Below are 23,214 nucleotides of genomic sequence, written 5' to 3' on the forward strand. Positions count from 1 at the left end.
TGCTAATACCCTTAAAGTCAGTAGCTATATACCGTTCCGATTCAAATTTCGGACGATTCAAATTTCGGACACTTTCATTTTTAATTAAATATTACATCCAGTTAGAAACAAAGTAATAATGTTAGATGATCGTGGAGGGCACTAGTCAAAAAAATTTAAAATTTACAAGACATGTGGATGGATCATATTCGACCAAGATAATCAACTTTTAAAAGTGTCCGAAATTCGAGTTTAAGTGTCCGAAATTTGAATCGGCACGGTACGAGGACTATATCGTTCTCACGGTGTCTATGAGAGACAACCTTATTTAAAAAAAATAATAATCGCTGAAACACCCACCAAACGAAAGCTTGGACTCGCTCTGTCATACATATGAGGCTTGTTTCGAAATGTTCTAAAAGGGGGCCTAGAACAATATTTATTTGTTTCGTATTTTTCAGTGAAAATCACGTCCATTTAAGTCTCAAAATTGTATGGAAAAATGGCTCCCGATAGAACATTTTCAAACTAGCCTCTAATGAAAGAGGAGCTCCTTAGGTTTCGTTTGGAGGGTGTTTTAGCGATACTTATCATATTGATAGTTTTGTTTAGCTTTAGGAATTTGAAAATATCGATGTGTGGTGAAATTGATCAACACCTTAAATGCCTTCGTATTACATTTTTTAAAGTAGGTAAATGTGGGATCTTTGAATCCAAAGGCCTCCCTTAGCTCAGTCGGTGAAGGCGCAGCTATAAAGCATGATCATGCTGGTGCGGCTAGGTTCGATTAATCGTCCGATCTTGGAATTTTTCGGGTTGGAAAATTTCTCGGCTTCCCTGGGCACGGAATATTATTGAACTTCACACAATAATACTGATGCAAAAATGATACAGGCTTTTATTTCACTGTTCGGGACATAAAACAACTGCGACCAGTAATTTGATTTATTGTAATGTATCCGGTGTCCTTAGTTTAGTGCATGTCGTATTATCCCAGTGTATGTCGTATGAGAAATGATGAAATATTCGATTTTGATACAGTTGTCATTCTTGCCTTCATGGCAAGGTATTGATTATAATTGAAACGTCGTGTCCACATGTACAACCTGTGCACGACGGAGGTGTAAATAACTTAAAAAAATGCGTTTAGATTTTTATAGATTTTATGATCGCATTATAGCTGTACTTCTTTACTCCAGACCACATGTGACCATGAATACACTATTTTATAGTGTGGTTCAATTAAATCTTCGACCTTGGTTTGCTTCAAAAAGGATTAAATTCAGTTGGGATGGTCTGCCTAATCCCTAATGCATTGATTTCTAAGCATGTCGATATCACTACCATGACAAAACTCGTTAAATAGTGCACCTAAAAGCGAGCTTTTTTGGTTGGCGGGTGGCAAGTTTGTTAATGGTCAAATGCCTGGTGTAAGCCAAGCAGACCTTCTATCACCTCTTGAAACATACCACTAAATTTTCCACAATACATAGCGGTTTGCACCACTAATTGTAATTGAAACTTTCAGCAGTCACGCGTCAAACGGGAGCAACACGGAAACAGCAGTCTGGTACGCTTTGGACGTGTATCATACTTGGAGACCGGTTTGAGTGTGTGAGTTTAAATTAGAAGAACTTTGTGATGTATGGGTGCCTCAATGACGTTTATATAAGGTCTGGGCCAAAGGGCTTATTGGTGTTAGTGAAATGTGCAAATGGTTAGTGGTGTTCGTATTATATTGCAATGTTTATCTTTTTACACGAAACAGCTGTTGGCAGTGACGTATTTCTATCTGTTCTCAGTATGTTGGCAGTGACGTATATCTATCTGTTCGCAGATGTTCAGTAATGTTTACAACATTTTTGACAATTTTCAAGTTAAAATTCAGAAATTTTAGAATTTTTTTTCGAAAAAACGATTAAGTGCTTGTAAACAGTACCACTGAACTGTCAAAAAGGTTCAGCCGATTAACACTGAGTTCATTTATGACGTCACGCTGCAGTACGTAATAGACAAGTCGACAGTGAGCATTCATAAGGGCGAATACGCGATGATCGATTCTCTTCATCGATTTTCTCTTTGCATTGCTACAGCTAGGCGAAACAATTTTCTAGAATTTGTTCAATGCAGAGTAGTAACAGGTTGTATTGGCTATCAAAAGCAACAGCAAACGCATCGAGAAACGTTAAATCTAGCGAGTTATTAACAAAAGAGAAAATCGACGAAGAGAATCGATCATCGCGTATAGGCCCTTATGCATGCTCACTGTCGAAGTGCACGGATGGATTTGAAGTCACTCACTCGACAAAAAGTGACACAACAGCGGGGCCCTGTTTACTAAAAATGAACACATATGTGTTCAAGAACAACCTGTACTGTTTACAAGCACTTAGTCGTTTTTTCGAAAAAAAAACAAATTCTAAAATTTCCGAATTTTAACTTGAAAATTGTCGAGGAACAGCGCGGTGAAAGGATGTTGCTTGTGGACAATGCAGAAGTGTGGTTTACATCTCACTGCAGTCTGAAAAATTATCGAGAAAATCTACCCAAGAAAAAAACGACTAAGTCCACGTAAACCGTACCACTGAACTGTCATCAGATTGAGGTTAACCCCGACGGTGCAAAACCTAATTAGCGATGGTTGCGCCGGTCCGCCTGTCAAAACTTATGAGCTTCCCCTGGTTCATTCTGATAGTGTTGTTTTGATGAATAAAGAGTTGATTAATTCAAGTTTGCTACCCAGGGGACTTTATGAATTTTCTCTAGATTTTGACACTGTGTTGTATCAAAAAATGTTTTCGGAAGTGTTTGACGGATATTCTTCATTACACTTCAGTCGAAAGAGTTAGTCTTGTGATAAAAACGAGAATTAGTTATGTTTTGAAATTCCTTCTACTTCGAGCGCGAAAAGAGCCACACAAGTTTTGTTTACACAAGATGATAGACCCTTCAAATGTTACGAAATGTTACTGTAAATGTTACCGAAATCTGTGAAATTCGACCGAAATCTGAACAGCTGAACGTTCGGTAAACAGTTCGGTGATTTTACACAAATTTCTTGCAATTTTTCAACGAATAGGTATCTGTGAAAAATCACCGAACTGTTTACCGAACGTTCAGCTGTTGAGATTTCGGTAAAATAATCTTAGTGTGAAGGTAGTGATTAATAAAGTAATTGAGAATATATACCTCAAATTCATGGAGCATTGAAAAATACAACAAAAACTAATATGTGGTGGTAAACTATAACGAATAAAGTTTGGTGCACAGGTAAACAAATGAGGCACGCGACGCCTCTGAATTAGTTAGTTTAAATGATCTTTATTTTAGTTTAACTTGGACGATTACCATATAAATTTTTACTAAGTGATTTAATTGCTTTCTTCATCTTTAGGTATGGGCAAAATTCAAAATTTGTTTTACAGAATTAGTCCTAGACTTAGTACACGGTCGACCACCTTGGTGGGATTGGTTTGTGACGCCTCTGAATTGAAAGGTCCCGCTATTTATACCCTTCGAAGAGTGAGAGCACCCTTCAAAGGCGCGCTCTTTTGTCAGTCAAAATTGGATTCCTTAGCAACAAAATTAAGCAATGACACCGATAATGACCATGCATAGTCTTAACCATTTCAAACTAGAGAACAACAAATAGTAAATCAAGAATCACATAAATGAAGACTTACTAACTCATTTTTCCTTGTTTCAAGATCATCCTCTGTGGACGAAGCCGAGTCTTGTCACTATCAACAAGGCATAAAAAGTAACAAGGACTAAGATGTGTTCCCTTGATCACTGAAAGATCCTGTTCCCCTAGTTAGAAGTAGTCAGGAATAAGAATCGGTGGTAGATCTTACATCCCATAACGTACCACAAAAAGGTGATCTACCAACGTTACGGGGTTGGTACAGACTTGGAAAGCTCTTAATTCCCAACAAGCAATTTGAGCTGGAAGAGCAAAAAAAAAGTGATTATTTCCCATTTAATCCCACTTAGGAATTTGGTCCATGTTTTTTTGTTTGCACTTATGAGTATTCCACTAACAACCCAATTCATAGCATTTAATTTGAGCTTATTGAAAGCCGAATACGCATTTTTTAGTAGAAGAAGCAAATTTTTGCCTGAATATGCTCATATTTAGCATTCAAAACTGTGGAAGTGCTTAAAGAACACTAATGAGAACTGGCATAAAATCCTAGTACGGACGTCATAAAGCCAAAGAAAAAGAAGAACAGAAGGAAGAAAAGAAAAATAAGAAGAATTCGAATCATCTACGTAGTTTACGGACAAGCCATAAAACGAATCGTGATATGTTTAACAAATCCAACGGAACATTTTTAAGCACAGGAACATTGAGCCATGATTACATGCCGCGAATACACTCATGACAAATTATGAGAGGGAGCCTTAGGGGCTGTTCATTAACTACGTAGACAGTTTTTTTTTATTCTTGACCCCCCCTGTCCTGCGTAGACAATAAATTGTTACCCCCCCCCCCCTAGGTGTCTACGTAGTTTATGAACAGCCCTTTATTTGTATAATAAAGATAAGTGACCCTGCTTTCCGCAGAGCGGTAAATCGACAGTACTTTCATCTCGCATTCTTTAACGATTATTAATTTTCCTCCCCCATCCAAACCATGAAAATATCGCTGTCTCAAAATCGGTGATAACACTCTCCCATTATACACCGAAAATATTCGATAGTATGTTCCTGGAGTCCGAGGAGCGCTGCCAATGAGCATTGTGATGTGATTGAAGCAGGTGAGTCGATATAAATTTGTCGGCTCTTTTGTTCGCCTGAGTTTAACCGAAGACATCACATCAAGAAGACTGGCAACTTTGCTAGAATCCAAGCGACAGATATAATAGCGCTGCGCTTGAGTAAAGGTGGAAGCAACGCATTTAAAAATGAGCAAATACACAAACCTTTCTTCTGAGGCTGTAATCTTTGCTATCAAATTCGTAAGAGAGCATTTACCTTTGAGCGACAGATGACGCGATTGTACCTGTCTCATAGTGTTCGTATGAGAAAATGGAAGAGTTGCCAGTCTTCTTGATTTGTTGTCTTCGGTTTAGCGTCCACTTTACGCAATGACAGGAGCCAGTTTGCCTGACAGAATTTGATGATATTGATGTTGCTTCTCACAGTCGTTACACAGAGATGAAAAACTACTCAACATTAAGTACTTTTCCCTCAATTTCCGGGTTCAGCCCAATAACCCAAATTTGAGTAAATTGCATATAGTAGTTTCGATTTAACATCAGCAAAAAATACTTACTCTTAAGTATATTCTACTAAATTTTTGAATATGCAATTTACTCAAAAGTAACTTATTGGGCTGAACTATATAGTTGGGTCGAATCTCTCGTTCATTTTTTGACAACAACAACGAGTTCAAGTGAGAGACTCAACACAAAATCAAGTAATAAGAACTCAAATTGTGGGTAGTATTTTTTTTTTCTCCTTGTGGGTTACTGCCTGCTGTCAAAGTTCATTAATAACTTGATAAATCAGCTGATTAGAAACGTCTCATAAAATGCTTTATAGGGAGCTGCACCATCGGGCTAACCTCACTTTATTTTTACATCTGGTGGTGGTTTGTTTACGTGGACTTTTTATTAAATGTTTTTTTTTAGAGAGGACGATTTTCATAAAGAACATAGCTGGATAACATATTTGTTGGTCCTTTTTATTCAAAAACTCAAATCCACTTGAATCTACTAATAGGCAAAAGTAAACAAACCACCACTGGATGTCAAACTGATGAATGTGAGTTCATCAGCTGTTTTCTTTCGCAAGCAATATTTATTTTGATTGCTGCGGTTTGAATGTTCCATAATAATAATAAAAACATAAACGAACGATAACGCAAATGATAGAACAACTATTCCACAAATCACGCTGAACATTGCATTAGGTCCAAAGTAACATTGACAGATTCTCTTCGTCAACTTTTTCTTTGTATCACCACGGCCATTATATTTTCATGTATTTTCAGCACACAGATTAATAAATGAATCTTTTATCTAGCATCTAATACAACAAACACAACAAGAAAAGGTTATGTGCTCCAGTAATTAACGAAAGAGAAAGTTGACGAAGAGAATGCAATGTTCGGCTTGTAATGGTTTGGATCAAGTACTGACAATGCGCTAGTGTTGGTGAGTTATTTGCCGTTATAAAAAATATACGGGTGGATTTGATCAGAGTTGGACCTGTTTAATACGACCGGAAGATGATCACAAATGCCTTGCCAACTTGATTCTCTATGCAAGTAATCTTTCTTTGATCTGAATTTCGCAAATAAACACGAGGAGCATTATATCAAAACTTGCCATACACAATCGCCATAGTTCATTTTAGTAAACAAATTAACACTTATTTCTTGTGTGTCACTTTTGCATAAGGCGCCTAGGATTTGGATGATACTCGGAATTAGAATTATTCAGAGGGAGAGATGGGCGGAGAAAACAACTTTTAAACTTTTGGAGGTATTGTATTCCCCTGAGTTTGTTGAACTCGATTACTATATTATTCTCTCAATACGCGAAATCTCTTATATATGCGGTTAAAGCCTTTGAGTTAACTTATTTCTTAGTGTTCAAGTACTTACATTTGTAAACAGCAGTCAATGTTAATCTATGAACTAAACCCTACGTAAAATCGATCTTTCCTTATGTGGTATTGATGCATGTTTAACTTTTCGTGGCTGTCGGAATCAACGCGCCTACGTCTACGGAGCTTACACAGAAGTGATACGCAATTCGGTAGAGCTTGTCAAACGCTTTTTTTTTCTATAACTATCTTGAAACAACACACACGGAATCCAGTGTTCAAGCGGCCAACATAGGCTAGTCCTTCTGCTGTATTGTCAAAGATAGAAGCAAAATTTATTCAAACGGGTCAAGTCTTGAAAACTAAGCTGTCACGCAGCTCCAGCTTGATACCCAATAAAAAAAAAACCAACAAATAATTTAAATTTTATTTTAAAAGTCCGGACGAAATAATTCAATACCACTCAATTAATACACATGAAAAATAGGGTTAGCCACCCCATTTTCGGCCTATTAGGCACAACCCGCACTTAGTATTTCTTAATCTAGCGTAGTTTAGCACCAAACGGAATGTTATTATTACTGATGGCTTCCAAATTTATTTACCTTTCCGTACGTAAGATTTGATAAATGGAAACATATTGTTGAGATATTGTTATAGACACTGCTTCTTGATGCCAAACTCGGCCTATGGATTCTAAACTCGGCCTAACGCATTGAAACGCCATTGAAACGCCAATGAATTCACTTGATTGAATTCACAGATGAAGATAAAGATTGATATATAACTTTATTAAGGAGACATTTAGCCTTGGGCTGCCACATGACTTGATATTGTTTTCACAACTTATCTTTCTTTATTAAAGAGACTTTCAGCCGTCGGCTGGTTCATCTCTGTGGTTTGTTTTCACATTTTTCATTATCAAAGTCCGAAGTTTTAACACATAATATGAATATATGTGTCAATAGATAGTAGATACTAGAGCAAAGCTGGAGATCAAATTGAACTTCAAATGTTGCTGTTATGATGTAACTTATTTTGAATACTTCAGTTGATCTCATTTTGGTTGGCTTAATGGTTAACACAGCAAAAATGAGAGCAAACTTTTACACTGTTGAATCGAACGGAAAACTAATCTTGCTTTCAAAGAAATCAATGCAATGGATACTAACGATTTACGCCAGGCCCGTATTCAGCCAAACATGATGAATGCAAAATCAGTTTATTTGATTTCTGATTTTGCATTCATAATGTGTAACTTAATACGGGCCTGGCGTAAATCGTTAGCATCCATGCTTCTCACGCTGAAAGACTTGAGCTCAAATCTCACCCCGCGAGCTTCAATGATCTAAAATGTGTTAAACAAAACAAATAAACAATAATCGTTAGTTCAACGACAGATGAGCTAAAATTAAATTTTAAACAAAAGACGTTAACAGCAGAACTGCAAGTAAGTTGCTTTCATTTAAAAAGTTTTGACTGCATAATTAAAGCACAATATGATATCAGACTAATGTCGTGACAATTGAAATCAAAATGAGCTTTCATTATGATAGGAACTGCAAACTTTAATATCGATTTGCTTTCATTTTGTTAATCGACTTTGCTCGGGTAGTGCTTTTTTTTCCTTGATTTGTTTTCCGTGCTGAGCACCAATGCTACCGATGCCAGGGAGGCAGCCGCCACACCTGGACCCCACCTATTACCTATCAACTCATGGACCGGGGACCAACAGGTTTACTTCCCTTCCGAAGGAAGGCGTGATCAGAGATGGTATGCCTCAGAACATCCCGGCGGCGCCGACTGGGATTGAACCCAGGCCTGCTAGGGTGAGAGGCAATCACGCTTACCACTACACCACCGGTGCCGCTACTCGGGTAGTGCTGTTATCTAAAAATTGACGGAAATCTATATGGGAGTTATATGCAAATATAGGCAGTAAAACACCGGTGTAGCTACACCGCAAAAACGAAAACGACGTAAAAGATCATTTTTTGCAGTACCGTGGAAAGTTTTGAACTAGACATAAACACAAATCAATGGGTCTTATCATTTTCAAAAACATTTATTCAAGACACCCCATTCAAAAAATCACTATCAACGGTGCAAATGAAAAAGTTCACGAATTTGGTCTTTCGAACCACCAGCTATGGGTTGTTTTACATAATTGATGAAAATAGGTAGCACTCACCTCGATTCCAGTGATGCCCAGTGCTTCCTCCAGATTCGGCGTCATCCGGAAGGGTACCTTTTCCGGTACCCGTAGAGTTTTTCCTTTCTCAAAGCACACATTATAATCGATATGCACTATTTCTCCGGAGGCCAACTTCACCAACACATTGTCCAGATGGCGATCCCCAAGCCCAATTATATAACCAATAACACTCATCACTGCCACGGATAAAGAATAGTTTCTAATCACTTGCCGCCAGGTGGCAGCTGTTGTACTTTGACACCATAACTCTTTTGCCAACAAATCGCGAGGAGTTTCTTCTTGCAATTCCCGGAGCACTTGCTTTAGCGCTTGCACTGGCCAATCCTTTCGATTGTCGCTGGTTTTCAACCCATGTTGCTGGAGTAGAGGAGTTAATTTTCTGTGTGGAGAAACAATGTTCAGTTGGTTAGAATTTTGAAATTATCGCGAAAAGCTAAGAACTTACTGATAGTACAATTCCGAAGGTCGATTAACTGGTTTGTCTTTCTTCTGCTGAGCTTCCCGCTGTTGCCACTTTTTGTACAGCGAAAATATTGGTACCGTGTTGTCTACCCAGTTGATTAAGCCGGATCGTGGCCCAAGAGGAATAACAGAGTAATGCTCTGCGCGATAGTATGTAACATTACCGTAGCAGTCGATGGATTTTGTCATCATCAGGTTCGCTATCGAGAGGAATTGCATAATGCGTTCATCCAGGTGGAGGTCTTCGAGACCTTTGAACAAGTAACTGTACCGGCGACCATCGTTTCCATAGAACATTAGCTTCTTGGGTTTGGTCTTGGTAGGTAAGATCTGCACCAAGTTATCAACGGATCGGATCAAAATCTGCTGCATTTGAGTGCTTTCAATGCCCGGCATTGAAATTGCTGTATTCGACAGCTTGGCTAAGACTGGGCTGATCTCGGAAAGGCGCAACGAGAATGAAGTCCGTTTTTGGCCACGTTGCTGCAATTGACCAAACAGAACCTTAAACCGTGTCCAGCCTTCGTTAGGTTTGTTGAACTCTAGTGGTTCTTTCAGTTTTTCAATCATCAAGCTTATGTATTTTAGATAGCGGTCCTGGAAGTGTCGCTCATGTGCAGTTTCCGGAGCTCTAGACGTCATTTCGTACATCTGTTCAAGCACGAATACCAAAGGTCGATGCAGGAGTTTGTGCTTTTCTATGACAAGATCCCGTTTTTGTTCCAGTTGACTACTTTCTCTTAGTTTATGCAACTCGTTTTCGAAATTGATAAAACTCTTGTTATATTCCGAGTAGATTTGTTGCAGTGATATAACCCAGAATTCGTCCCACAGGAGTGAAATCCTCCTCAGTTCGTGAACTAGCACCTTTACCTGTTGAACGGTTTCAGGCGCTTCTTTCGATAAAATATCCAGCAGGGCATTGAAGCAATACACGAGGCCCAAAGTTTCGTCGTTGGAATCTTTCGGCAATGCCTCTACTGATTCATCTTCGCTCATTTCACTAATGTCTACCTTTTTCTCCTGAACGGAACCTACCACGGCAGGAAATATGATCAATTGCGGGGCGTCTTTAGCCACTCGACACAGTAGCTCTGATACACGTTTTCTCACGTATGGTTCATGGTGGTTCAATCTAGAGAACAACTGCGGCGTAATTACGCGCCATGGCTTAGTAGGTGTGGTTGCAAGGCCGCGCTCCAGAACCTCTTTCAAGCCGAGAGCATGTTTGACAATCAACCGTAGCAAACGGAGCGTTGCTGTAACAGTGGAGGAATTTCCATTTTCATTTTCCATCTCAACCGACGAGGAAAGTTCCAGGAATCTGAAGTAAGCCGACGCTGCCGCCTCGTAATATCCGTAAACGGTTTTGTGAGTCTGACGCCAAATTTCAACAATAGACTGAAGCTTCTCAGGAGGACAGTTGTGTAGTTCAGGCACGGTGGCCTTCAGCGATTCCAAAAGATCTGTAGAACTAGTCTCATTCAAACCAAATTCTTCTTCCTCGGAAATGACCTCGTGTTGGTTTAGAATGACCAGAATCAGCTTTTGGAGATCCTCTGATAAGGTGGATGGTAAAATTTTATTGATTTCTTCTAAATTGATGTTGTGCGCTGTATTCGCATCCGTGTTGAACTCTACCATTTTTTTCCCCCATCGATAACACCACGATCCAAACTGGCACCATGCTTTGGCCAGTTCCGGGCAGGTATGTGTACTTGCTTGAAGAATCTTTCCCACGACAATGTCCATCGATGAAAATATCGATACCATCCGACTATCCGGTAAAGGTTTAACTTCCGGTAGCGAAGCAATCAATCCATTCAACGGAGAACTGGAATCCTGTTGAATAAGCTTGATGTCTTCATTTTGCACCCAATCTGCCAAGGTTAGAAAGAACCGTGATCCTCTTTCACGTAAATTACTCGATGCACTGGACTCCGAATAGCTCAATCGCTTATTGATTTTACTAGCCGCTACGGATGCGAACTGAATAGCTTCGTGTTTTCTACTCGGTTGACAGTAGAGCCACTTACATTGTTCATAAACAGCTCGTGATAAACTCTCATCCCAGATTTCGCAACCATGCTCGACAGCCATCAGGTGCTGCTGTGCCACATCCACATTCAGCTGTTGCTCCAAATTCAACTCTGAGGCCAACTTTGAGTTTTTGTAGAAAATATCCAGCTCGTGTTGGCACAGTCTGAAATTATTCTCCTTCCTGGCAATAGACACCAGATCTAGTCTCATCTCCATGTTGAAATCTTCGCAATTCTTATTGCAATCGAAAAACTCTGACCACGCCAATACCCGCATCATGGTCAGCGAGCCATAATGTTTTTCCACTCGAATGGACTTTGAGTCGTCCGGCGTGTATTCGTTCATTCTCGCAATGTGCGCTATATGATTGGAGACGGTCAGCTGGAATAGATACTCCCTCGATTTCGTGAGGAAACATTCCTGGATGGCAGTGTGGATCACCTCGCTGCAGACACGCAACGTTTCGTCCTTGGTGGCAGAGAATTGCTTTAAGAAAGTCAACGCGATGGTATTTTCGATGTCGCCCAAAATTTTATGACACGAAAAGTTATTCGGCACGTCCGTCCCCAAATCGGCCAGCTCCCAGTGTGACATGTCGATCACATTTTTGTCTTTGGTGCGATCAAACAATATCCAGTTTTTGACCTACAATTTTGGAAAAGATAAATTGTAAGATTTAAAAAAAAAACCAAAATGTGCGCAGTTCTAGGTAGAGACTGGGACTCGACAAGTTATTTTTTCATTTTCATTTTCATTTTCATTTTATGATGTACAAGAGGGTCAGGGGCGATGTCACCGATGTGAATATTCACAGCATCCATAATACACCAGGGAAGGGGAGAGGAATGAGCAACACAGCATCTTTACCCATGGGGATTGAAAAAGTTCTGCGAGGTACACTTATGGTGAACCAGCTGCTCAGGGATTGTAGAAAGGAAGAGGGTTGGGTAGGTTTAAAATGCAGAATTAGATGCCGTCATGATTGAATGCGCATGTTTAAAAAACGTTGATCCAGGTACCTATCGTATAAATTTGCATATCATCTAGTTATGGTTATTGTCAATAATACTTACATTTCGATAAAGATGATGCTACCTTATTTACCTTATATGTGATACTTATAATCACAGAATCCAACTTTGAATCGTACACTCAAAAAATAAATCACATTTCCAATGGAAAATATCCATTAGAATTTCACATAACTTTCATGTGATTTCATAATTGGAAATCGCACTACACATAGAATTCATGTGATCATATGAATGTTATGTGAATTTCAGATAAAAATCATTAATTTTGTTATTGGAAAAATATCATGTGCGTTCCCAATGGAAGCTATATGAAAACTTTTTTCGGTGTAGACCAGGTCCATTAACAATACACTCGTTCCGACAAGAGGGTCATGGTACCACTCATCCTGTATAGTCATCTTCTTCTTCAGGTTCGCTCACCACTCGGAATGAACGTTCAGTGTGGTTAGTAATATCAAATAGTGTCACATGCAAACGAAAAAGAGGTACAGCAAGGATTAGTTTTTTAAAGTAACAGCTTCATCTGAATACCCAACCAGCCATATCTCAGTGACATTTTCTCACTCTGAACCTACATTTAAAGTTATTTTGTGATTATATGGTTACTTTGGTACTCACATGAAATGTTGTGCAAGTACCACAAGTTCAACAACGCCCAACTATGCACAGCTCATTGTTAATACCATTTACTCTTTGAATCAGCGTACACCAACATGATAATCTACTAAGAAACATCTAAGAATGTATAGAGATAAAGCTCAAAATTATAATTTTAACTGATGGACTTTATAAACATTAAACTGTCCAATATTGGACCCTGCCAACACACGGCGCCTGCACGGCAATGTGGGCCGTCAGAATGGTTCATGCAAAGTGAAGCGATACATTTCTCAATTTTTCAACGTTATCCTAACGTAAACTTAATATTATCAACCAAATGCCCGTCCACGCCCGAAACCCACCCACACCACAAAATCAAATAAAAATGTTTCTGTATAGTAAATACGTCCAGACATAAACGAGAATATGGGTAATCATCGACAGTATTTGCATTTTACTCAGGCACTTTTGAGCAAACTGCAATCACTCTCTCATACTCGAAATGTGTCACGATCAAATTGGCACAACGACGCCCTATACGCTCCCTGACCAAAGCGCAGGGGACTGGGACTCGACAAGTTATTTTTGTTTCATTAACTGATAGGTTATCATTTGGACAACTAAATCACAGCACTAAATTTTAGGGTCTATATAGGGCTTGAGCTTGAGCTTGAGCTTGGATGACCGTACATTTCAGTAGTTGCTACTCCGTGGTTGACAAGAACCAGCGAAATTGCACATAGATCCAAACGAATGGGGCCTGGGATGAGCTATCCATTCTCTATGTACAGTACACGTTTCGAAGGTTCTTTATATGGTCAATAACGGCGCCGGCCACGTCCTTACGGTCATCGGGGGAAGGGAAGGATTGTTAGTTCGACAACCGTTGTTACTAGAGACCGAATATACCTCTGCATCTCCACGGTTGTCACAGGAGGGACGTTTTGTTAGTAGGGAGGATAAATGAGATCTGGAATCACTTTGGAAAGTGACGCGATCTTTTAAAGCCTGACAATAAAATTATGCAATCCTACGAGCACAATTGTGTAAGGGGCTTGGGATTAAACCCATGATTTTCTGCCCCGTAAGCAAAAACGGCTACCATTAGGCCACCGAGCCCACTTTTATCACATAAGACTAATACTACCGACAAAAAAAAAACACATAAAAACAAATGGCTTACAAAATGGAGAGACAATCAGCGAACCATAAGCGCCAGTTAGCTGAGGCAAAGTGAGACGCGCTGTGTCATGCAACGTCCGAAGTAATACGATAAGTGGTCCCGGAAGATTACGGTCAAGGTGTCCAAGGCTTCTTGAAGCTTTCCTAAATCTTACTATACATACATACATATACATACATGTATATATAGTCATAAATAAATAAATAAATAAATAAATAAATAAATAAATAAATTAATTAATACATTCATACATACATACCCATACTTATAAATGCACATAAACATACACACATACATATACATATACATACCCAACATATATACATTATTTGTAAATTTTAGGGTCTATATAGGACTTAGAAAAAATAAAAAAATATACCTTTTTCGATTTGGATCAAATTTGGAGGAGATACTTATTTCACACCAACTCTTAAAAATCCAAACCATCGGAGCACCTTCAGTGAAAGGAAGCATTTTCTATCAGGGTGGCAGTGATTTTTCAATTTAAAATTCCCGTTCTTTTCCTCGATTTTTCCTATAATAATCTTCAAAATTTCCCGGTTTTTGATGTTCAGCGTTGAAGCGAAAGAGTTTAGTGATTATAACAATTTTTTTATTTCGATTTTACCAGACAGAAGGGGGTCTTATGAAACCAAGATCTCAAGTCTCAAGGCCACATTCCAGAACGTGAGTGGAATATGCTTATCACGTCAAACTATAATGTATAAAATGAACCACATGCCACAACCAACCCCTAGAACGGCTCCCATACACTCTCCATGCTGAATCGTGAGTCCCCTATTTTCCCATATCATTGCATGCAACATAATAATCCATTGCCGTATAATGCCGTACTCTAACGGAACTATCTACCTACCCTCTTCTAAGAGCATTCTCTAGCTAATAAATTATCGTACTAAAGAGCTTTATGTTAGATAGCATTTCCAACCAACTCTGAAAATCACAAACTTCGCGTATGAAGTAACATAAAAACGCTTTGAATGTAACAACTCAAGGCGGGAGTAGCCGTCAACAATGTTGATGAGTGTACAACACGCAACAACCACCCTACTGCTTTCTCTCTGAGATGACTACGGTGGTCATGACGAGAGGAGCAACACAATAGTTGGGTAAAGAAGAATTCCAGAGAACTTCGAGATTAGAGCGTAATTGCTTTTGTAAACAAACACGTCAATCACCGATTTCTCACGAATCAAAGCTCATTTTCAAAAACTAAGAACACAAACAGGTAGAGGAACGATTCCTTTATCATTTGGTATAGTTTGTTTGCGATATTGAGCTTTTATTCGTTAGCAATCGGCGATTGGCGTGTTTGCTTACAAATGCAATTACGCCAAAATCTCAAAGTTCTCTGGAATTGGATTATAACACACCATCGACTTGAAATGCTTTCGGCAACGTGGGGCTTTAGGTAGTAATGCCGCAGGCAGTATTTGAGCAAATTCAGGCGCACACTAACTGCAGACGTAACTGGACATTTTTTAAGATTAATTTCAAGAAAATTCTACGAATATATGCAAGGTAGATTTAAAGCATTAAGCATGAAAATCTAGGGAATATTCTTTGAGAATTGCAAGTTAAATATGTACAACGAATTTAAAAACAATTTGCGTTTGGATTTTCAATTTATTACTGCATAAACTTTGTTTAGTGTTCTACAACGAAATCACATGAAATACCAAAAAATATTGGACAATATTTAAGGGTACACCTGAGAAAACCCCAAGAAAACGTATTGGGATAAAACATGACCTGTTAGCTGTTACGAACAGCACGCGCCCTTTACGATCATCACGAGCAGCTTGTCGACCCGATATCACCCCTGGAATCCCGATTAGTGTTGGTGGTAACCCTGCAGGGAAGTAACAGATGCCAATGTCACCACAGCGACTCGTGAGTATGGAAAAAAAGAACACATCAGGCATAACACAGGACCCGACAAGGCCGAATCACAAAAGGCCGAAAATATTCTAAGGTACCACAAAAGGCCGAAAACCAAAAAGGCCGAACATTTTCGATTTGAGAATACCTCCCATATTGAATTTCATCTTGAACGAAGCCTCATCGCCATTGAATACTCAAACATCCGGATAAATAAAGCTAATTATCACTTTCTCTCTGATTCAGCATCTGAGTCACCTCGTCGTTCAGGTGTACAATTAACGGGAAAATTTAGTCTATAAAAAAAGCCTAGGAAAAAGCATGAAATAATTAAAACTAGAAACTATACTCAACTCGATACTCGTAATGGTACACTCAAATTAATTCACACGTTATTGTTACGTGAAAAATCACATAGAGTCACTCTTTTTCCCGTTTCTGTCAATTTTACGTGACACAAGTAGAGTCTACGTGATACCACGTATGCATCAACGGAAATTCCCTTCGAAGTCAGTAGATTTTGTAATGAAACTTACGTTATTTGCACATACACAAATTCTATGTACATTTCACATAAACCCTAAGTGATTCTCACTTATGAAAAATAAATGAGTGAATCACTCATCATAAGAATATGGTGGCATTGCAATGTGCATGTTTACATAGTGAAAATCTAGATAATTTGGTTACCTATTTATTTCCATGGTATAATTTGGTGTTGTAAGTATGAAAGATAAAGATAAAGATTATGTTAGAATAACTTTAAAGTTTGTTTTTTTTTCAGTATATCGACAAGAAGTACCATGAGTATGAATGCGAGTTAAACTCCCTTACATCATATGGTTGTAACCTCGTTTCCGATACTTATCCCGCTCGAATTTATTTCCCCCATGTGTGTATATTGACCGCAGTAAAGATATATTGGAATCAAGGAATACTTGAAATGCGAAATCAATGATACATCTTATTTAAAACGAAATTAAACGAAACGCACTGAAATGAGTGCTTTCATGTATGAATCACGTAACTCTTACGTGAAAAGTGCGATGGAAAAAAATTATGTATTTTTTCACGTAACATTGACGTGAAAATTATTTTGAGTGTAAGTATGGTAAAGAGTTTACACTCAAAAAATAAATCACATTTCCGATGGAAAATATCCATTAGAATTTCACATAACTTTCATGTGATCTTATAATTAGGAATCGCACCACGAAATCACATGAACCTGTGTCCAATGAAGTTTATGTGATTTATCACATAGGATTCATGTGATCATATGAATGTTATGTGAATTTCAGGTAAAAATCATTAATTTTGTTATTGGAAAAATATCATGTGCGTTCCCAATGGAAACTATATGAAAACTTTTTTCAGTGTAGAAATAAATACGAAAAAAATTATATTTTTTTTTCTTTGGTTTGTTTTTTCCGTCGATCTTGTTTTCCGTGCTGAGCACCAATGCTAGCGACGTGCCAGGAAGGCAGCTCCCACACCTGGACCCTACCTATCGACCCATCAACTCATGAACCGGGGACCAACGGCTTTACTTCCCATCCGAAGGAAGGCGTGATCAGAGATGTTATGCCTCAGAACATCCCGGCGGCGCCGACTGGGATTGAACCCAGGCCTGCTGGGGTGAGAGGTAATCACGCTTACCACTACACCACCGGCGCCGTTGAAAAATCTAATATTATAAATATATTCGTGAACATCATTTTTAATTTAAAGTTGAAGATGCTAATTTCAAATAACAGACTAGAGTGGTAATTTTTATACGATAGATGAGAAGATGAAAGTATAGAATTGATAGTTTCGTTTAGAGTACGGCAGTGTAAAAATTGCATATAGCGAGTAGAAAGCGACCAAGGACATCTTTAGGAAGGTACAAATCGGTTTTATCATCTCTCTTTACAGAACTCCCCTAAAATTCATACGAGGCTGCAATGAACTTTATGAGTTGATTTTGTGTGCTCGTATGATTTGTTCAATACAAAATAATATGGCGTACGAGCCGAAATTACTAGCGTATGTCAAAGTTCTGGCGGAAACTTGGGCTGTATTGAGAGGTAAAAACGCTGAATTCTAAATGATATTCAGGATCCTACATACATTTTTTAAAATTATAGAATGTATGGCTTTAATAACAAGCATTATCGGGCACAGGTAGATCTTCTGGAGCAATTTAATTTGGACGTGAATTTCTAAAGTTAAAGTTACTTTTTAAGTGATGTTGATTATAACACAAAAAATCAAAACAACGCTGCAACGTTTAATTTTTCTTTGATTATAAAATAAATATGAATTTGAGATTCCAATGTGTTTACTAGAGAAGTTATTAGATTGTTTGTTTCCATGTATATAATTAATTTGCAAGAAAAAAACGAACACCAGAATGCACAGGAATAGCCACGATGAATTGCATAGTTGATTCGATTGCATTTCGAATTCCTCTTGTTTCTAATTCATACGAACGAAACGTAAATTTCATAATAATAACGTATCATTTTCATACGACACATTTATGAAATCTATATTTTTTTTTGTCTATTTCAAGAAACATAAATGATAACGGAAGTGTTCGTTCAATATGGTTTCAATTTCCCTTTGGATAATTGTTTTAGATCGATTAATAATGTGAGTGCTGTCTTTAATTACAATTTGCTCAAGTCTATGTTTAAAAATAGACTAAGAAATATAGGCTAAGAATTAGGAATCAGTCTGTGAAAGTTTATCATTATTTTTAATAAATATTGTTTAATAAAAGTGCAACCCAGTCTCATTTACAAAAAAAAAAATAGTTATTACTCACCTGCTTCGATGTGAACGTCAGCAGTGGAATAGTCGCCCTTGGAGTTCCGCTGGTCTCCTCTGAGACCAAAAACTCGTAAAGCTCGGGAAGTCGCTCGGTGAAGATCAACGTCAAAGTTATTTGGTCAGCAATAAAATCCCGGATATGGCGATCCATATTTGCAGACTCGGGATCTGCCAAGATATTCAAAAATCCTTCAGTAGCTGTTTCACGATGGCCGACTGCTTCCTCCGCTGCCATTTTGATCCACGGATATTTCCTTCCAGTGACCTTTTTTGCCCATACGTACACACCATATAAGGCATCGCTTTCCCAGTTCCTCAACAAAGCCCACACGAGCGACATTAAAGTGTGCTCAAAAACAAGATCGTTCACTTTGTTGACCTGGACCAATTCTTTCAGTACAGCTTCCGAATACCGAATCACCATTTCCGGTTCCATACAGTGCAATGCGACCAAATCAACGGCCGTACGAATGCGGGTGAACCACTCGGCGCAGGTTGACGAATTAACGCGAAAAAAAGTTCTAGCCGGCTTCTCCGGATTTGGCAGTGCAAATGCAGTTCCTTCAGCAGCATTATAGATGGCCTTTTCCAATGCCTCCAAGAATCCAAGTAAAATCCTCGCATGTCGTTGATTTGTCATAGAAACGTTGATATCCCGCACGGATGTACGTTCCTTTAGTGCTAGAACTCGTGCATCCTCTTTGATTATTGATTCAATCTTCAGAAACGTTTCCTGTGGTTTCCCGATAGGAGTTCGAAGTTTGCTGTTGACACATAGATGAGCAGCTTCCCACTGAACCCAGGGAACCAAGCAGCGCAAATCCTTCAGAGCCATTTCACCGTAGGCACGATTTTTATCCTTACTGACGAACCACGACTTGGTGAACATTTCCTTGAGGAATTCGTCAATAGGTTCAGCATCCCGATGGAAACCAATTTTCTCAACGAATGATCGAAAATACTGCGAACGCATACCACCGGTATTTTCCGTACTCACATACCAACTTTGAAGGTCGTAAATCCGCTGGCTACGTCTCAGGTTATTTCCACTGAACTGGCTCACCTGAAACAAAGAAAAAGTGCTTAGAATGCAGTGCAACGCTAACCTTCAACCAACACTTACCTGTTTCAACGAAAAACGCAAGGGAAGCTTCCCAAGAATGTACGAAAATATTTTCCGGACCTCGTTATCGACCGAACACATGTGAACGCAACATACTTCCGCAATGCTTTGAAAAACTGGCGCTGCCAGCTTTTTGTAAGAACTTGCTAGATCGAGACATTGAGCGCATTTTAGCGTAAGGCTTTTCTTCGTACGCATGCTAATGTCACATATGCTTTGCAGAATAGCCGTGAAGCTGCGATTTTCCAACAGAACATCAAAATATTGTGATGATTGGGCAACGACTGCGTGGCTCCAGTCCAAAAGTAGTTCCAGGTGATGTATGGCATTATCGTTCGGTAGAGCCTTTTCAAGGAATTCAATGATTAATCGGAAATGCTCGGCCGAAGGGCTAGAGGAGGACGCCGAGTCTGTTTCTAGAACGAGACGATTAAATGAATCCACCAAGGAATAGTTTTTGGATCTCAACAGAGTGCTAGACGAAACAAAGTTGTTATTCTTGACGCAGTGCTGATAGGCAACCCGCAGGATTGCGTAGTGTAAGTTTTGATAGTCACTCCAGAGATCGGTATCCAGCAGCCGCAACTTGTCCAGTAACACCACGAGAATACTCGGTTGGAGCGTCCACATTACAAGGATCGAACTATTAGACGTTGCCAAGGTAGATAATGTCAACAGGTTAAAATTGATGTCAAATTGAGCCCGCACATAATCCATAGAACTTATCATTGCCTTCCTATCCTTCACAGAGGACATTGCTTTATCCAAGTCGTCCAAAATGAACTTGTATGCCGCTTGTAGTATTTCGACATTCTTAATTGCCAGAATTCGATGATACAGTTTGAGCAATCCTTCCTGGATCACTCGCGATTGATGGTAACGTAGCTTGATGAAAGATGACTTGGGATCCCAAAGTAGGTTCAGGAATTCCGAAGACAAATTTCCAGCATTGAACTCTACATACTGGAACAGAAGCAACAGAAGACTAGAAGTCTGATATTGATTCATCTGCTCAATGTTTTGGGTTTCTGATTGAATCACCGAGAGAACATTGTCAACTCCAATTGCCAGAGCACATGGTTCCAACATCAGCAGGATTATCAAACATTCGTTGATTGGCAACAGCACTTCTTCGAGGCAGCGGTCCTTCGTGATGACTAAGCTTCCTTTGACAATAAGCTGAAAGCTACTGTCCATCACGTCCTTCCCAACCGATTGCATTAGCGACTCGGGCGTTGCAAACAAACATTTGATTACGGTGTTAAACGCATCCAGCAACGAGCTGAATGCAACGGCCAATGATAATAAATGTGCCTGCTTATCTTCACCCTCCGATGCTTCCAAATCTTCACAGCACACTCCAATGTCCTCGATGAACTGACTTAACAAATTAAGCGTGAATTTTAAATCCTCGTACCAGAAATGTTTGAAAGTCAGTAGAACCTACAACAGATATCGTAAATTGTAAAATAATCTATTCCAAAATCAGGACTGATAAATCTCACCTTCGTACAATGCTTTTTCACTTCTGCTGATTGATCTGTTTCCAGGTGCCAGCCGACCACAATGTCTACAACGTCATTGAAATGCGGTTTGAAATGATTAGGATACCTGTTGCTCAATTCTCCGACAATATCGGTAATGGCAACGAAAGATTCAACCGTATCCGCTGCTTCCAAATAATCCTTCAACAAATCCATCAATTTTCCGGCCGAATCTTTCAACTCTCCGCCAGCATCAAGTGCTACGGTCTTTTTCAGAGCTCTCAACATGGCTCGCTTTAGCTTCTTCGAATATTTGTAATATTTGACTATCCAGGAACGATACACGTTGAAATCGTGCCGTGCCACGTACCCCATCATACCGAACACATCCGCAACAGCTTCGACGCAATCTCGAGGTCCATTTTCCAATACGGACATGATTCCATCTGCCAGAATGTCGAACGACTTCCGAACGTACGAGATGTTGCAGGGTTCTAATACGACAATTCCAAGTTTAGAGCAAAGATCCAGACAGGTTTTAACGTCCGTTTCCTGACAGAGTCTTCGAAGAAGCTTTGAAATCCTCATGTCTTCCGGAAGATTAGCTTGCAATTGTTTGTTCAGCTCCTGCGAATTGAATCCCATACTGAGAGTATCTCCGTATTGTTTCTGGTTATCTTTCCGTTTCGTTATGGTGCGAGAATTTTGATATCGCTTTCCGCTTCGGCCACCTCCGGCCGCTGCTGACCCTCCACTGTCAACTTTTTCACCTGCATGTTCCCGTCTGGATTTCTTATCCAATAAGCCATCCTGATTGTGCTCGCCAGCTTTTCGACCAGAAACATGATTATCATCCATCGTCGGATTGATTTCACTCCGTTATCATTTCCTGGAACACAAACAAAACAATGAGAAACAGAAGCTAGATTGTTCATCATTACACGCGAGAAGATATTTACATGAGTCAACGGTTTGTTCTTTCGTCTAGCTATCCCACAAGCAAAGCGCTGCACTTACTTGTCTATCAGATAAAATTGTTTTAATAAAAACCGTAAAATACAAGTAATATTTCTAAATTTCCTCTTCAAATTGAAATCAACAGTCGCGTTCCTCGCATTCTTCTTCTTCTTCTTCTTCTCCTTTTGGTGGCGGGACCATAGTTGGTCCATACTGCCAAGTGTGGTCAAGTCATGAAGCGATTTCGTTTTTATTTTTAATCATGTTTATTTATTGGATCGTCGGTCGCGATCTCTTTATTTATTTTTTTTCTTCGATTAAATGAACAGTTGAATATATGATATGATTATAGAGTGATACACCTACGTGAAATCTAGTTTTTATAGTGTTATTTTGTTTAAGGAAATAAATTTTGCTATTTTTTTGTAATCTCTGTAGTCAGAATTAAGTAATAATTCTTCAATATTGTTGAATTCATTTAAAATTTTGTAATTTGTTCTAGAATATTTTAAGCAAACAAATAGAATATGGTTGATATCCTCTTTTACCCCACATGTGTCACATTTGTCGTCTCTAACCAGGTTCCATGAATATAATTTTTCTTTAGTTAGTGTGTGAAAAGTTCTTAGTCTACCTATTGTGACTATTTCGTGTGTAGCTAAATTATATTTATCAAACCATGGTTTTAGTGTCGGGTCTTTTAATAAATTGTAGTGTAATTTGCCTTTCTGTGATGAAAGTGTAGTGTATTCTTGTATCCAATCTTCTATAGTTTCGTGTTTAGCTAAATTGAGAGAGTCTCCCAATGGTATTTTTGAATTTATACTTTGAGTACTTTGACATCCTTCTTTTGCTAGTATGTC

The 23,214-nt window shown here is 38.9% G+C and overlaps 1 protein-coding gene across 1 annotated transcript in view; it reads right to left on the reverse strand.

Annotated features, from left to right (window-relative positions):
- Nucleotides 1-22,503, reverse strand: part of nonC (serine/threonine-protein kinase Smg1) — a 70,908-nt gene extending 48,405 nt beyond the window's left edge. The window contains exons 1-6 of the mRNA XM_065222421.1: nucleotides 22,354-22,503; nucleotides 21,416-22,283; nucleotides 19,911-21,353; nucleotides 18,783-19,850; nucleotides 9,195-11,896; nucleotides 8,726-9,128 (exon numbers count right to left, since the gene is read on the reverse strand). Coding sequence (XP_065078493.1) covers nucleotides 8,726-9,128; nucleotides 9,195-11,896; nucleotides 18,783-19,850; nucleotides 19,911-21,353; nucleotides 21,416-22,252 — 6,453 coding nt within the window. The 5' untranslated portion in view covers nucleotides 22,253-22,283; nucleotides 22,354-22,503. The remainder of the gene's footprint in view (nucleotides 1-8,725; nucleotides 9,129-9,194; nucleotides 11,897-18,782; nucleotides 19,851-19,910; nucleotides 21,354-21,415; nucleotides 22,284-22,353) is intronic.
- Nucleotides 22,504-23,214: the final 711 nt, after the last annotated feature.

Source organism: Ochlerotatus camptorhynchus, unplaced genomic scaffold (genome assembly GCF_037179485.1).
Source record: "Ochlerotatus camptorhynchus isolate MF236.1 unplaced genomic scaffold, CSIRO-AGI_Acam_v1.1 ptg000169l, whole genome shotgun sequence".
Taxonomy (NCBI): Eukaryota; Metazoa; Arthropoda; class Insecta; order Diptera; family Culicidae; genus Ochlerotatus; species Ochlerotatus camptorhynchus.